Raw genomic sequence first — 16646 nt, forward strand, 5'->3', positions numbered from 1 at the left:
TGACAGAGCAAGATGCCATCTCAAAAAAAAAAGATTGAAACAGGTATTTGCTGAAGGTCTTCTTAACACCTTTATGCATTGTGCAGCTTTAAGCATGACATATAATGTGCAGTTAATGTCAAAAGGCTTGAATTCAAAGATGTACTTTTTGGAATTATTCAAGTTCACTGATTTTTTTAAGCAATACTCTTTTGCCACTGAAAGGATAGCATCTTAAAGAAGGAATTGATTTTACATCCCAGATAATGCTTACTTCATTAATCACTTTTCTTTAACTTTAGGCCGTGGTACTCAGACTGGCATAAAAGACAATCCATTGCTTGTGGCATTTGCAAAAAAGAGAAGATATCTGGGTTTCACACCAAGACATTCTGATCCAGAAGGCCTGGGCTTGGGCCCCAGGAGTTGTACTACATCAGGCATATCAGGTGATCTGGATTTAGAGCCAGCACTTGATCTGGATACAGCTGGGCCTGCAGAACCTCTCACACAGTGGTTCTCAATATTGGCTGTATATTACAATCATCCAGAGAGCCTTTAAAAATTCCAGTAACCAGGCCATGCCTCATACCAATTAAATCCTGGTCTCTGGGGTTGCATCAGTATTTTCTTAAAGATCCTGATGATTCCAGCATGAAGCCACAGTAGAGAATCAGTGCCTCTAAAGATTTGGTGTGAAAAGCCTTAAGCTTCTTTGGCTTCTCAGGACTTGGAAATACTTCATAAGATCTGTAGCTAATGCTCTCGTAAAACTGGGCCTGCCTCTGATTTAATTATCAGAGAAAGCTGCCTAGAGATTCTTTCAGAAGGTAGCTGTGTTAGCTCTTTTCTCTGAATAGTAAAAAAAAAAAAAAAAAAAAAAAAAAAAAAAAGGAAACTTCTTAATGGAAACAAAACTCTGAACCAATATAAAACTCTGAACTGAAACAGAACCACTATATAGAAAGGTTAAAAATCCCCCCAAAAAGTCACCTTTCCCAAGAAAACTTTGGTTCTGTCCCATGATAGCTTTTATGTCTCCAGCTTCTTAAAACAACAAGAAATTGCTGAACATAAATTTTAGAATCAGTTTCACAGCTTCAAATCTGAATTTAACCAATGTCGTCTTAAATGGTTTTAACATTGTTTCTCTTTACTAAAATACCAACTTCACAAGCTAGCAGAAGGAAAACAATGTGACAAAGTAGAACCTTCCAACACATACTCCATATACTCTGCTTTTTTCCTCTCTTCTGCTCACTTTCCCTTCTTTAAAGGACACAATGAAGGAAGCAAATGAATGAGTTAAAGAAGCAAATCGCAAAATAAACAGGGACAATATTCGAGATCATGACATCCACCTATCTTTTCCTGATGCAATGTAGGCTATGTCAGAATTGTTGATTAATTTATTGGACCATGATTCCTTCTCCAGAATCCTTAGTGTCAGATGCTTTTACAGAATTCAAAATATTTTATATTTTAGGAATATGCATATTCGGTTATACAAGCAGTGTCTGGAGCAACAATTGTAATCACAGATGAGAATTTCTGCAGCAAAACAGTGTGTAAATTGCCTCACAACAGATCAGGTTTTGCCACCAAATTAGTTTGCACCAATCTTAAAAGAAACATTTTTGGGGTTTTAAAGTTTGTTTGGATATGAGCATTGCAGATCGGTAGAATAGTGTATTTTATATTCAGATAGTGAGCTTTATTTGTAAAATTCTAACCAATTAAAAATTATTTATTTTACTTTTTCTTTTTTTAACTTTCCTTTTTAGCTTGTGACTTTTATTAGTAACTATAAATAAATGATGAATATGTTTGAGGAGGGACAGGGACCCTTGTGTATATAATCCCATTTAATCTTAATACAAATCCATTCAAAAAGTATGTATTCTTACCTCTATTTCACAGATGAGAAAGCTGGGTCTGTGAAAGGTTAAATTGCTTGCTAAAATTTCAGTTGTGATGGAGACCACATTTAAACGCTTGACATTCAGACGACTTGACTGCAAAGACCACTGTACCACACAGCTTCCTCAGCAACAGAGTCAGAGACATAAATCATTGCATGAAAGACAGATGCACAGATCCCATTTTATGTTTAGGTTAAAAACCTATGCTGATCGTTGATAGCCTCTCCTATTCAAACACAAAAGCTTTTTATCATCAATCATCTTGAAAGAATGAAACTGGAATAATATTTAATCTCGGCATTTGGCCTAACAATGTAACAACATAGAACTTTAAATAAACTAGTACTTTGAATAAATTAAGTCAATGTTTAAATAAACATTTAAGTAATATGTAAAACACCTTTTGTAGGTGTGCCGAAATCAACCTATTGAGAATGGTGAAGAAGCACATTCACAGGAAAGGTCTTTTAAAGACTGTCTTGCCAGGCTCTTCAGCTGGATAATGGGAATAAGCCACTGTGAACACCTTCAATTAAGGCAATAAACGTATGTGCGCTGGAGCGCACTGGTGTTGGAATTGGGTTGCAAAGCTAAGACAAATGCAGAAAAATGTGTCCTTCTGTGCAGGTTTTCCTTACAACCAAAAGCAATATAGGAACTAGAGCTTTTGGTTGCTGCTGCTGTTATTATTATTAATCTTTCAAATACATGTTATTTTTCCATCATTAATATGAATTTAGCATTCCTTAACTAAGAAGCCATTAACAATGGCATTTTGCTTGTATTCCTATAGCTGTAATTCCAAACACTTCCCTGGAGTGCTCTTTTTGCATTTTCCCACATTTTCCCCTGATTTGTTGATTGTTGAGTGACGGATCTTGCCAGATGGCAAGTCATCACCAAAGTTTCACATGATTAATCATGACAGTTTTGTCTTAAGTAACATTTTTTAAAATTACAGACTGTATTTTCTATGTGGAGGTATAGAATAAATAGTAAAACAGAGATTTTCATGCAGAACTTAGAGCTTTTAAAAATGGACATGCTATAGAGACTTTCAAGTTTATTAAATTTAAGTATCCAGTACAACTTTCCAGAAACAAAGTGTTTACTTTCCCTTGTGACCCCTGCACTCAAGGATCAGACTCTATTTTGCTCACTGGTTTGCTGTGCACCTGAGTGAACACTTTCTAATGGATGCTTCATGTAGCATATTCTAATCTTCAGCTATTTGGAGTCAAGCTTTGTCATCTCCATGGTAAGCCTCTGTTAATGTAATTGCAGAAGGTACCAGGAATTGTGACAGTACATTTTATGACCACTTTCATCTCGTGATTCTGAATAGAACTTTTAAGCATGAGTTTTTTGGTTTGCCTACCGCTTTTTTGCACTATCATCTAATAAGATTTAGTGTTGCATATTAAGAATTTAGCCATGTTGAAAAAGAAAAACACTTGGTCGACTACTTTGCCTCGTAGGCAGTCCATTTCTCAAGACAACAATCTGAAAATATTAAACACAATTCTGGTTTTCCATGTTACTGGGAAAAATGCTGCTGGGAAGTGAATAGACAATAACTTCCTGCACAGGAATTAGGCCATCTGTATATTTCAAATTATGCATGTACATACACCTTGGTAATGTAAGTTGTATAATGTAGCATCATATAATAGATTCTTACAAAAGGACCTCAAGTAATTATCTTGGCCCTTCTTTAGATTCCTTCAGGGAAAATCACCCCTGTGCCAGAAAAGAATTAAACTTAAAAAAAAAACAAAACTACTGAGATAAATAATCCATCTCTTTCATTTATGACATAGGTTAATTTGCTCTTAAACAGTAAAGTGAATGAACAGAAGCTCTCTGATATGTCTGCACACTCCTGTCATGTACTATGATTAAATTTCTCCTTAATTTTCTCTTCCTAGGCACAGTCACTTCAGTGTTTTATTTTCATCTGTTTGTCTGCTAACCACAACTACCTTAAAATAATGAGCCCCAAGCAGGATACTTCTAATCCCAGTGAAATAGGAAAAAATGAAGTCATCTCAGAAGTGAAAACTTAAGTGATGTGAAATGGAAAAGCTGCTAATTTGGGGGAGGGGGCAAGAATTTTCCCTAAAATCCTGGGATCTAAAAATGAAGTCAGTCTAGAAATTAACTGTTGTTCTTGTAGTTTAACTTGGTAATATTTTGGCATAGGAAAAGACTAATATGGCTTAAAATTTATGGGCAGTTAAAGGGAGATATCATGATCACTGAAGCATGTGATTTTAAATGCTAAGACTGAATTCCAGTATTTTCTAGATCTCAATAGCTCACCTACAGTTATACATTCCATGCCTCATTATTAAGGTTTCTTAGTCTGTTTTGTGCTGCTATAACAGAATACCACAAACTGGGTAATTTATGAGGAGCTGAAATGTGTCAGCTCAGGATTCCGGAGGCTGGGAGGTCCTAGGTCAAGGTGCTCACACCTTCTTGCCGCATCATAACATAGTGGAAGCACAAAAAGAGGGAACAAGAGAGAAGGGGACTAAACTTGCTTTTTTATAACAAACCCTGACCTATGATAAAGGCATTAATTCATTCATGAGGGCAGAACCCTAGAGGTCTAATCACCTCCCATTAGGCCCCACCTATCAACACGGTTACCTTAGAGATTAAGTTTCCAACATGTGCATTTTAGTGGACACATTAAACCACAGTATAGGGTGACTTTATATTACTATTTGGGACAATCCTCATTTAAGCCTGTTGTCCTTGTGTAGTATTAGCACCCTTTCCCCCCTTCCACATGTCCATATTTAGATGATAAATTATATGGTCACCCTACAGTTATTACAGTTTTCTTTGTCACACTCTCCAGCTTGCACTGTGCACTTGGTTTTTCCTCTATTTCTGTCAAGCTGTGCACTGATCATCAGTGGTTTGCTTCTGATTATTTCTCTGTTTATTAAAGTCCTTTAATGTGTATTTAATTCTGCCTTCCAGATTGGTGGTTGTCCCCTTAAGATCATCTTCAGCAAACTTAATGAGCCTTGCGAACCCTCCCTTCATTATCTGGGTCAATGGGAACACTGAGGCCAATGCCAGTGGCCTTTGGGACACCACCCATGTTCTTTCTTACCTCATTTATTTTCTCTCTACTGCCCCTTATTGACCCTTTTTCTACCCACCAGTTGTCACTGACTGATTAATCTTTAATTTCTATCTTAACATCTTTCCAGAAATTATGCTGGTCTAGATCCTAGTAAGAAGTGTGATGTTCATGAGGATTTTGTGCTGAAACACTCTATATCAAATTGCATTTTCTCAGTCACTGGTTTCAAGTACCCGTGGGGCCACTGGAAATAAAACTGTGATGTATGATTTCCACAGTTCTTATTGTTTTAATTCAATTATAGTGCATTATATAACTCTGACAAGTCATCTTTACCCTAAAGTCATGCCTGAGCTTTTGTAAGGAAAGCAAAAGAAAACTTAGAGATGAGCTACTGAATGTTCAGGCATTTTCATCATGCATTTTTAAATGGGAAATAAAGTTTCTAAAGTGTTACCAGGAGTTAGTGAAAAACTCAGCATGCTCTGCTCACTCCTGATTCTTACTAATTTTGTTTTTCTCTAGTATTAAGTGGGTCAAGCCTAGAAGATAATGCCCTAAATTGTAATCAGTGAGATTCCTTTTGTGTGGTTTAATATGCCTAAATTCAATGAAAATGAATTTTAATTTTTTTACACACATTTTAAATATGTTTTGATGAATTAAAATACTTAAACTTGAAAAAAGCTACATGTATGTTGAGAAAATTTTATGGCGTACATTCATCATATGAAATTCTGTTTATGATATCATTTATTATAAAAAAGCCAATGCAAAAGCCATACAAAAACTACACAAAACACATTTAAAATGGGTAGTATGATGGTAGAACCCTTTTGTAATGTTGATGTTAGTTGTTGGGGCTGTCAGTCACGTTAGATCTTGACATAAGCCCATATGTAGCATGATTAATTATGTAATAGTAGTTTTTCATTGCAATACTTCAGCAGGCATGACATGGCCTGTTTCATGCCTGAATCTATTTAAATACTAGCCATTCCACAGAGTTTCTTTGTACATAATTCTGTTCCTTTCCAAAAAAAAAAAAAAGGCTCTGTAAAGAATTCTGTGGTAGAGGTAAACAACAGAGACCACAGTCTGGAGTCAGGATTCATGCATCAAAAATGAAGTGTTTAAGTAGATTATTGTCAACTAGCAAATGCCATTTTAGTCAGCATTTCACCACCTTATTCTACACCATCTGTCTCTCAGGGAGCAATTAATCTGAAACTCCAACATGCAGCATTAAAATTCCATTAACACTGAACAGAATATTAACGTGTCTGGCATTGCCATTTTTATCTTTTCAAATTTCAGAGTTAATTTTGAATAAAGCAGATATAACATTTTAATCTATTTGGATAATTAAGATTATTGAATAAAATATGTAATTAGCAGCGAAAATTATGTACTAATACATAAAACTTAGTTTAATAATGCTGGATGTTTTGGCAACTTCAACATTCAGCATATAAGCTAATGATTATTTGTAAAGGTACTACATGTTTTACAAAGCTAATGTTCCCAAGCCTCTCACTTTGTCATTCCTTTTTCTTTTTGCAGAACCACATCACTGCCTTCGCAGAAGTCACATGATATTGAAGCAGATGGTTTTTCACTGCATTGGACATCATCCCTTTTTACCATCCACTCATAACACCCAAAGTTTGTTTGATTGCAAAGGAAGTTTATAACGTTGTTTAATATTTTTTATAATTTTAAAATCAATGTCCACCTATCTGTTTCCCCCACTAGACTGTGAGCTCCTCGAGGGCAGGATTGTCTTTCTTTTTTCTGTGTCCCCAGCACTTACAACAAAGCCTAGCACAAAGTAGGTGTTCAACAAAAGTGTGATGACCAAATGAACAAAATCCTTCAATAAAACATTCACTTTAGTTTCTCACAGAATCACTGCAATTATGTTAAGAGAAACCTCTACATAAATCGTATTTGTATAGAAAACCTTCTATTTTGGGCTAGTTTTTTTTTTTTTAATTTTCATATATCTAGTCAGCAGTATGCCATGTTTAATTTGAAGTGGACTTTGAAAGTCATGGGGGTTTTTATTTTATTATTCAGCATGACATTATTTCCATTCTAACATTTCAGTGTGTGAAATTCCTTTTAGAAAGTATGTTCTATAGTAAAATAATGTTTCCACATTATATTGTGTTATATTTCACTTAAAATACCATTCATACTATACATTCTAAGACTGGTGCTTCTGCTTTTGAAGGGGAAAATGCCAATTTTTACTGTAATAAGTAATGTATCATAATTAAAAATTATTTATTTGGACTTCCTCTCCTGACAATTGTGGCTTAATTCAAGACTTGTTTTTGAATGCAGGCAGTATTTAGGATAGCTTAAATCAGGAAATTCAGCACTGGTCCCTTATTATTGAGTAATTTCCCATGAGTAGCAGTGTCTCAAGAGTGGTCAAAGGCTCCATTCTTAGGCTTTTTTACTACTAAAGATTCTACATAATTTAAACGGGAAAGAACTATACCCTGACACATAATTTAAATTATATAAATGCTAGAAATATGGTTAATGTATTTTACTTTGCATTTGTGTAGTACTTTATAGTTTACAAAGTATATTTACACCAACTATTTTATGTAATCCTCATAATAACCTGGTATAAACATGAAGAGTATGGCTTTATTTTTACAGATAAGAAAAATGAAGCCACGACAGGGTAAATAACATGCCAAATCACAAACTAGTAAGAGACATAGTTGATGCCTAAATTCAGGTTTTCTGACCCTGAACTCATATTCCTTTCTAATACAGCACAGCTGTCATCTCATTTTGGACATTGAGGCCTTTCAGAGCTCAGTAGAATCCTGGGCAACTACCTATGGTTCAAAAAATAAAGAAATGCCAGAATACAATTATGAAAGCTCTGCTGTATTTTAAATGTTTGTTTTAAGAATGAACAGTTTGCAAATATACAACTATATAATAATTGTAATCCAGTTTTAAAATAACGAATATCAAGAGTCTAGATGTGAGGCTCTTTGTAAAAGAGAAGCCTAAACTCAACATCTCTCCTTCCACCCTCACCCTCAGGCCCCAGCCTCCACTCAGGAGAGGGCCCAAGGGACATACCTTACATTTAGCATGTGGAATTACAGATTAAAATCACCATTAATATAAGGAAGGCAAACTCCTCAACAATAACTTTGCAGTAATTAAAACTACCCTAAGTAACTTTAGCTTATATGGCAAAGTAACTTTGGCAGTAATTGACTGAAATGAATCTTTCTAAACTTTACAGTACTAAAGAAAGCAAACTTTTAATTGTCTCTGTAATTTCAACAGAGATCAGCAAATAAATATAACCAAAGATTGACCATTACTCCCCAAATAGATTTTATTTGCCCATTTCTATCACGGTGGAAGCTAAAACACTTCTAGTAGAGCCAAAAAGAAAAGAAAATCCAAATTTCTACTAATTTCAGACCTCTAGAGCAATTCAGTCCTGTTGGAAATTTAGAACATGGAGAAACTTTGAATGTCCTGACCCTCTTTAAAGACTTTTTAGGCAATAACAGTAATAGGGAATTCACTTATTGAGAATGAAAGTGAAGGGGATGATCATAATGTCTTAGAAAGCTAGATTACTAGTAAGGCTTCCAGAGTTTTATCAGTTCTATTGATTGTACATCAGACTTGCAAGGAGCCAACCAGGAATATTTTTCCTGTTGGAAGCCTTGCCTATATATTCCCGTGTCAAGGTTGCTTCTTTGCACCTTGCTAAACCTGATCTGAATGCAAGTGTTATAAATTCTTCAAAAACTCAGATTTAACCCAGAACCAGAGTAAAGTCACCTCTACTATTTACACATCATGGGCTCAAGATTGTACAGTGAGTGATGCTGTCATGAAGAAAATTCAGATGAAAAAGGCAAGATACATGTGAATAAGGCAAAAGCCAGAAAATAGCCCTTATTCATGATGCTATTACTGAGAATAATGAAAATCATATTTCAGAAAACATTAATATGTAAATATGTACATATGTAGGCTAGTAAAAGCAGGCAAACACATATCTTTCTGATAAAGACATCTCCTTTTTATTCTACTTACTTGGGGCCCAGGTCAGTGTAATTTGGTCAACTTGAAAATTTCAGTAGTCTCTGTTTGCATGGCAGAAATTCTGCACATGTTTTATCTGATTCCTATGATAACTTAAAAGGCTCTTTTATGTTAAAAGAGAGGTGAATCTTCTTTGACAGACTTTGTATTTTCCACTTCTAACTGGGCCTCTCTTTTCTCAGGATCTATCCTAGCCAAATATCTCAGTTACATTTACCATACAGTTTCCTTTGTGAAAGAACAGTAGGGGAGGAAATAATTCTCTGCTGTGTATTGTATTTTTCAAATAAAAATTTAAAAATTCAATTGAAAACTGATTTTTGACTTTGTGATATATTGGTCTTGATAGTGGGTAGAGGAATAAGGAATGCTTGTTAATGTGCATGAAAGAATTCTCAGAGTGACTGAAGAATGTTTGGAAATGGATCACAATGGATCAGATTAGACCAGTTCCTTGGACAGCTCAATTACCCTCTGCATCTCGTGGACCATCCTGGGATCTTACTAACGTCCTTATTTCCAAATCACAACTTCCTAGAAACTATTTGAGACACTGAGCGGGTATATGATCCACTGTATAGGCTCACTTCTATGTTGAGCAAAGCATTTAAGATTGGATGTAAATTAGCATATTCCTGCCTCTAAGGCACCATTTATTACATTTTGATTGCATGCTCTAAAAAGTTGCCCTGGAAATATACCAAATGGTTCTATTTATGCTTTGAAAATATTGATCTCAAAATTCGCCAGGCATGGGCTTTCTAATGAATTTTCCAAATTACAGTTCTTTTAGAATATCAATTAAGGGAATTTCCTCCAGACTTTAAGTGAATGAATCTCTTTTAAGAAAAATGAGAGTATTCAAATTACTCTTTCCTGTCCACTTTAGATTATAGTCTGATCTTAGCCTAATAGATCCTCAGGACATGGCCAACATTAATAAAATAATAAGTCTGCTCTCTTTACCCCAAGTCTTACGAGCCATGAATGGATCATAGCATCTAAATTCTAAACTCAGATTCCTGTCTTTCAAATCTGTGGCCTTGCTCACAAAGGAGCTTCAGATAAGAAAATATAGATGAGTGGACACAACCGCCTTTAGTATTCACAGGAAAACTCAAAGCTTTGTCTCAAAGGTCTCATTCTTTAGACGAGTGATATGGACAGGTGCCATCCTCTGGTATGATTACCTTCATATTATTTCATTTATAAATCTGTTCTCATTTTTGCATGGAAACTTATTGCTCGTAGAAAAAGAATTATTTTTTCTTAGGAGAAGGAAAAATGAAATTTTAATTGAATTTTGTTTTAAAGGAAAACCTTTTCAAAATGGTGAGATGTTTTGAGCATTAATCAGGTATCTCTAGATGTATTGCTCCTTGTCAAGAAGCACTTTCAGCCTTCATTCATTTGGCGTATTTATTGAGTGATCCTGTGAAGCAGATAATTTGCAATGTGCTGACTAAACAGTGCATAGAAGGATCTGGCCTCTGCCCTTCCAGATTGTCCACTTCAGCAGCTCTGGTGATGGAGCTGTAAGAGATCTCTTTTAAGTTCAAGTAGGAGAACTGGCTCGGAGTTAATCTGCTGCTGAGGACTAAAGAAAGGGCATTTTTATAGATTACAACAGCAGCTAGGTTAATTTAAGAAAACAAAAAGCAGTGCCTCCATAAACAGTATTGTATTATTCAACTATTGGTAATTTTTAAGACCCTAAAATTCTATATAATGAGCGTTACTATCCTTCATAAGTCTATGGTTCAGCTGAGTCGCTTTTCTGGTCTGAGCTGAAGTTTTCATGCAGCCATGATCGTGTTGGGAGGCTCTGGCTGATCTTCACTGGGCTGTTCATATATGGGAGTCATCTGGCTGTATGCTGGTCTAGGATGGCTTCTCTTGGAATAACTTCATTTTTCTCTATGTGGTCTCTCAAACTCCAACAGGCTAGGTAGGCTCTTTGGCAGAATGGGCTGAGAGAGTAGAGGCATGCAAGGCAGTAGCACATTGTCACTTGGCCATCTCAGTCAATTGGTCAAGGCAAGTCCCAAGGCCAGCCAGATTTAAGAAGTGAGGGAGGAGCTACAAAGTCACATTACAAAGAGGTGAACACAGAGATGGGTGGAGAACAAGGGCCATTTTTGCATTCAGTATATTATACACTTTTACTGCTGCTAAACTTCTTCAAGCAGTACTCCCCAGAGCAGAGTTGAGTTCCTAACTTGTCCAGTACCGATTTATTCTGATAAACATGAGAAACCCACAAATGACAATAGAAAGCAAGCTTGTTGTAACTGTAAAATACTGGCCATGCCACCAATCACCGAGGACATTCCAAAATGCCTTTGTGATGGCTGTCTAGAGAACTGTCTGTCCAGCACCTGACAGCAACAGGGAGCTTGCTGAAGTTTTGTCTACAAATTTCCTAGATCTTCTTCAATAGGCAATAATGAAGGAAGAGAGCATAATTTTACAAGCAGAAATAAAAATAAAGGAGAAAAACCACCTAGGCAGAAAGAATAGGAAAGTAACTAAAATATAAGATCAGGTTACGACACATTGATTCTATATATGTACCTGTGATGTGAGTGTGTGTATATATATGCATATGCTTGCTTTGTATAATTCTGATTTTTAGAAATTTCAGTTACTATGATTTAGTTAAATAACACTACTCCCCCCAAAACAGCTTTCAAATTTTAGTTACAGCATAATAACTGAGAGTAACGATCCAATGCACAAACTTTGCCGCCAGTTCTTCAGTCCAGAAATCACTATAAAAATAACAAATGCACATATGATTAGTGACCAGTCATCTCACTTCCTTCAAAGTCTTCCAGTGATCTGTCACTGAATATTTGCCGTTCTGTTCATGCACAGACAGCAAAGCATGTATGTGCTGACTCCTTGTCTCCCAGTAATAAATCCACATGACATCTTACAAAAGAATGCATAATTTAAACAGGATCTGGTCAACGAAAATGAAACTACAGCAAAGACAAAAATGTGGCAATACTGAAAGTGAAATTTGAATATTGAATATAAATAGACTTATAAAAGACATAGCATAGCCAACCTTGGAAATGCTGAAACTACCACCACCATCTGAGAGACTCTAGAAATGCAACCAGAGAAACTCAGTGAAAGTGAGCTTATTGATACAAATGGGAGAAAAGGTTGTGACTGAAAAATATGAAGATATCCTAGAGGAAATAATTCTGACTAAAAAAACTCACATTAAAGGAATTCTTGGAGATATTTCACAACACTGAAAATACAAAGGATAAAAAATTAATTAGTAATGGATCCAAACTTAGACAAGGATATGGCAATTAGCGTAGGCACAGAAAAGATGCTTGCCCCATATCCTAAGTTATATGACAAGAAGGCGGTGGTAAACACTGTTCAAACCTGTCTTCGCTTAGGATGCAGTGACAAACTACAATAGACTGAGTGGCTTACGTACAGTCATGCATCACTTAAGGACGGGGTCGTGTACTGAGAAAGGCATCATTAGGTTATTTTGTGGTGTGAACATCATGGAGTGTCCCGACACAGATCTAGATGTTAGAGCCCACCGCACATCTAAACTCTAAGATATATAACCTATTGTTCCTAGGCTATAAACCTGTACAGCATGTTACTGGACTGGGTACTCCAGGAAGTTGTAACACGATGGTAAGTATTTGTGTATTTAATGTATCTAAACATAGAAAAGTTACGGTAAAAATATGGTATTATAATCTTATGGGACCAGCGTCATAGGTGTGGCCTCTCACTGATTGAAACATCATCAGTATGTGGCACTTGACTGTAACAGACATTTATTTCTCACAGTTCTGAAGGCTAGGAAATCCGAAATCAGAGTGCCAGCTGCAATGGCCAGGTTCTGGGGACGGCTCTCTTGCTGGCTTGCAGACTGATGCTTTCTCCCAGTGCCTTCTACCTGTCTCACATGGTGAGAGAGAGAGTGAGCTCTGGTTTCTTCTTCCTTTTGTAAAGATACTAACCCCATCATGAAGGCCCCACACTGAGGACCTAATCTAAACCTAATTACCTCCCAAGGGCCCCGCCTCCAAATACCACCACATTGGAGATTAGAGCATCAATATTCGAATTTATGGGAAACACAGTCAGTCAGTCTATAACAAAACTACTCGATAAAATTTTTACAAAGAAGGCCGGGCGCGGTGGCTCAAGCCTGTAATCCCAGCACTTTGGGAGGCCGAGGCGGGCGGATCACAAGGTCAGGAGATCGAGACCACAGTGAAACCCCGTCTCTACTAAAAATACAAAAAATTAGCCGGGCGCGGTGGCGGGCGCCTGTAGTCCTAGCTACTCAGGAGGCTGAGGCAGGAGAATGGCGTGAACCCAGGAGGCGGAGCTTGCAGTGAGCCGAGATCGCGCCACTGCACTCCAGCCTGGGCAACAGCGTGAGACTCCGTCTCAAAAAAAAAAAAAAAAAAAAAAAAAAATTTTTACAAAGAAATAAGACATTTAATTCTCAACATTTCTGTTTTAGATAACAGACTATGGAATAAACATCAGCTTTTTAAAATTTTTCTCTATATTTAAAACTGTCATTAAGAGAGTTTTAAATACTTCAACAAAATGTAAGCATTTTGTTAAATGTAAACAAAATGTAAACATTTAAAGGTAACATTAATTATATATTTTTTCCATTGCTTATTAAGATCACTCTTCTTGGTTTCAGCTTGCATGGTCTTTTTTTTGGTCTCACACTGCCATACAAAGTAAGGACTGCCTGTCTGTATTTATATATAGGAATATATATACAAACCCACACACCCACATATATATCCCTATATGTAAATATAAACAGGCAGTCCTGTCTATACATATATATGGCGCTATGTGTGTATATATGTATTTGATACATATATGTTTTAATACATATAGATATACACCTATTTTTAATACATATGGACACACCTATGTACACATATATAAAACCCTATATATATGAATAAAATCCCATATATATGCCTTCCTTTTAAAATAAATATTGTCTATACTTTATATTAATACACAGCAGAGAACTTTGTAGTCTCCTAACTTATTAGATGTATTTCTCTGGTCACTTATTTTCCTATGGCCAAATTTTAAAATACTGTTCTGATCAATGGATAGAAAAGTATTTGTATTAGAGTATCACTTCAGCTATTCAGAGGAAGGGGGATGAGGAAAAGTGATGTTTTTTCAAAGTTTTTCAAAAGTGATGTTTTTTCAAAGACAGAATCTCACTCTGTCGCCTAAGCCGGAGTGCAGTGGCACAATCTCGCCTTACTGCAACCTCCGCCTCCTGGGTTCAAGCGATTCTCCTGTCTCAGCCCCCTGAGTAGCTGGGATTACAGGCGTTCACCACCACGCCTGGCTAACTTTTTGTATTTTTAGTAGAGACAGGTTTTGTCATGTGGGCCAGGTTGGTCTCGAACTCCTGACCTTTGGTGATCCACCCGCCTTGACCTCCCAAAATGCCGAGATTACAGGCATAAGCCACCATGCCCGGCCTGTATTTAATATTTTAACTATCTTTTAAAATTATATTGCTCACATTCTGGCTTGGTACACATACACACATAATTTAACCCACCACACCATTTGAACATGAATCATTTGTTGGTGTTCTAATAAAGTTCTTGGAAGTTATAAAGAGCTATATAGGGGAGTTGGGTCCCTCGGTCTAAAGCATCTCAGAAACTGTGATTGTTTATTTGGTTGTTTTTTTGTTTTGCTTTGTTTTGTTTTTATCTGTTCACCTTTTTTAATGGCTTTATCTGCCCTCTGCTGTTAATTCTCATTATTTCTTGTCTTGAAAACTATCTTAGAAACTTGCTCACCTACTCCCAATCTGCTATTGTATTTGTCAGCTCAAGCTGCTATAAAAGATTATCATAGACTGAGTGACTTAACAGAAATTTATTTTCCCACAGTTCTGGAGACTGGAAGTCCAAGATCAAGGTGCCAGTGGGATTGGTGTCTTGTGAGGGCTCTCTCCTTGGGCTGCAGATGACAGCCTTCTCCATACACACATGGAGAGAGAGATCTATGGTGTCTCTTTTTATAAGGACACCAGTTATATAGGATTTGGGCTCCATCCTTATGGCCTGATTAAACCTTAATTGTCTCCCTAAAGGCCCAATTTCCAAACACAGTTACATTAAGGATTGGGACTTCAACATATGAATTTGGGGGGGTGAAACACAATTCAATCCATAACAGCTATCCACTGTCTTGAAATTTCATCTCTTATAGTTATGCCCTGCAGAAGAACTAAAGGATGCCAATGTAGCACAGATAACCATGGTGTTATTGTATGTAAAATTAAGTCAATTAGGCAGAAATGGACTCTACTTCTGTCATATAAAGTAAAATATCTGGGCTTTGTGAGGGATGTTTTCATTGCTGCTACTCTGACTTATTTCCTGTACTTCTGATTTCAGATGGCCCTTTATTTATGGCTCAAATTAAAGTTATCTGATCATCAAAAGTGTTACCATGATTATAGATAAGTATATCTATGATTGTGGATAAGTATATCTTTAAGTCGAATATTTTTTTTTCTCACTACTAAAAGTAAAAAAGTGAAACGTGAGGTTCATGGATGTCATGATGAAGAATAATCTTCGAGCGTCCAAACAGATCTCAGATAATAATATTTGCTCTGTTAGAGAATGATTCTAGCATATGGTTCGATGTTAAAACAGTTTTATTACAAACGAAATTTAAACCTCTGGGATCCTAAATTGCAGTGATTGAATGTGAAACTTCAATGCCATAAAAATTTCATGCAATCTTAAGTAGCTTGCTTTATTTATGATTCAGTGTTTTGTGTTATAGGAGAACAACTTGTATATTATACGAGAGAAGTCAAATGATATAGACTTCATATTTTTAAATGGGAATTTCATAAGACGTATGGTGACAGCATCTGGGATCAGATCCATACCTTTTCAGATGCCTTTATATTTATTCCGAGTACTTGGTTCTAATCTTGAAATACTAAAGACATATAGACGTAGCAGCTGGGCCACCAGCAATTGAAACTCTAACACTGTTCACTTTAACAACATATATTTTGAAAAATAACATTGCTATTTTTCAACTCATCTTTTTTTTTTTTTATTATTGCTTTTTATTTCTAATTCACCAAATTCCCAGGAACATTGTAAGGATAACAGAAGCAATAGTAAGCTAAATTCTCTTCTATCCAGGTTAATCCAGATGTTGTCAGAGAATTGTATATACTGTTTATATCCTGATATAAACTCACGGAAATTATTTTTAAATTTTGGAGTGTGTGTGTGTATTCCAGCATCAAAAATGAAAGACTCAAAACAAATTTTGTAACAATTCAGTTACAAAACACAGAAAAGATTAAAATGTCTAATTCTGGCAAGAATATAATATTTCTGATGCAAATATATATTTCTGCTGGCAGTGTAAATCCCTTTGGAAAGTACTTTGGCATTGCATTTCATGAGCCACTAAAATGTGAATAACCTTGACTCAGTAATTTC

General features: G+C 36.0%; 1 protein-coding gene across 2 annotated transcripts in view; it reads left to right on the forward strand.

The window, feature by feature from the left end:
- Positions 1-9421, forward strand: part of PLPPR5 (phospholipid phosphatase related 5) — a 118533-nt gene extending 109112 nt beyond the window's left edge. For both annotated transcript variants that reach the window (XM_001105460.5, XM_015145642.3), the window contains exon 6: positions 6568-9421. In XM_001105460.5, coding sequence (XP_001105460.3) covers positions 6568-6600 — 33 coding nt within the window. In that variant the 3' untranslated portion in view covers positions 6601-9421. The remainder of the gene's footprint in view (positions 1-6567) is intronic.
- The last annotated feature ends 7225 nt before the right edge of the window (positions 9422-16646 follow it).

Source organism: Macaca mulatta, chromosome 1 (genome assembly GCF_049350105.2).
Source record: "Macaca mulatta isolate MMU2019108-1 chromosome 1, T2T-MMU8v2.0, whole genome shotgun sequence".
In the NCBI taxonomy this organism is placed as follows: domain Eukaryota; kingdom Metazoa; phylum Chordata; class Mammalia; order Primates; family Cercopithecidae; genus Macaca; species Macaca mulatta.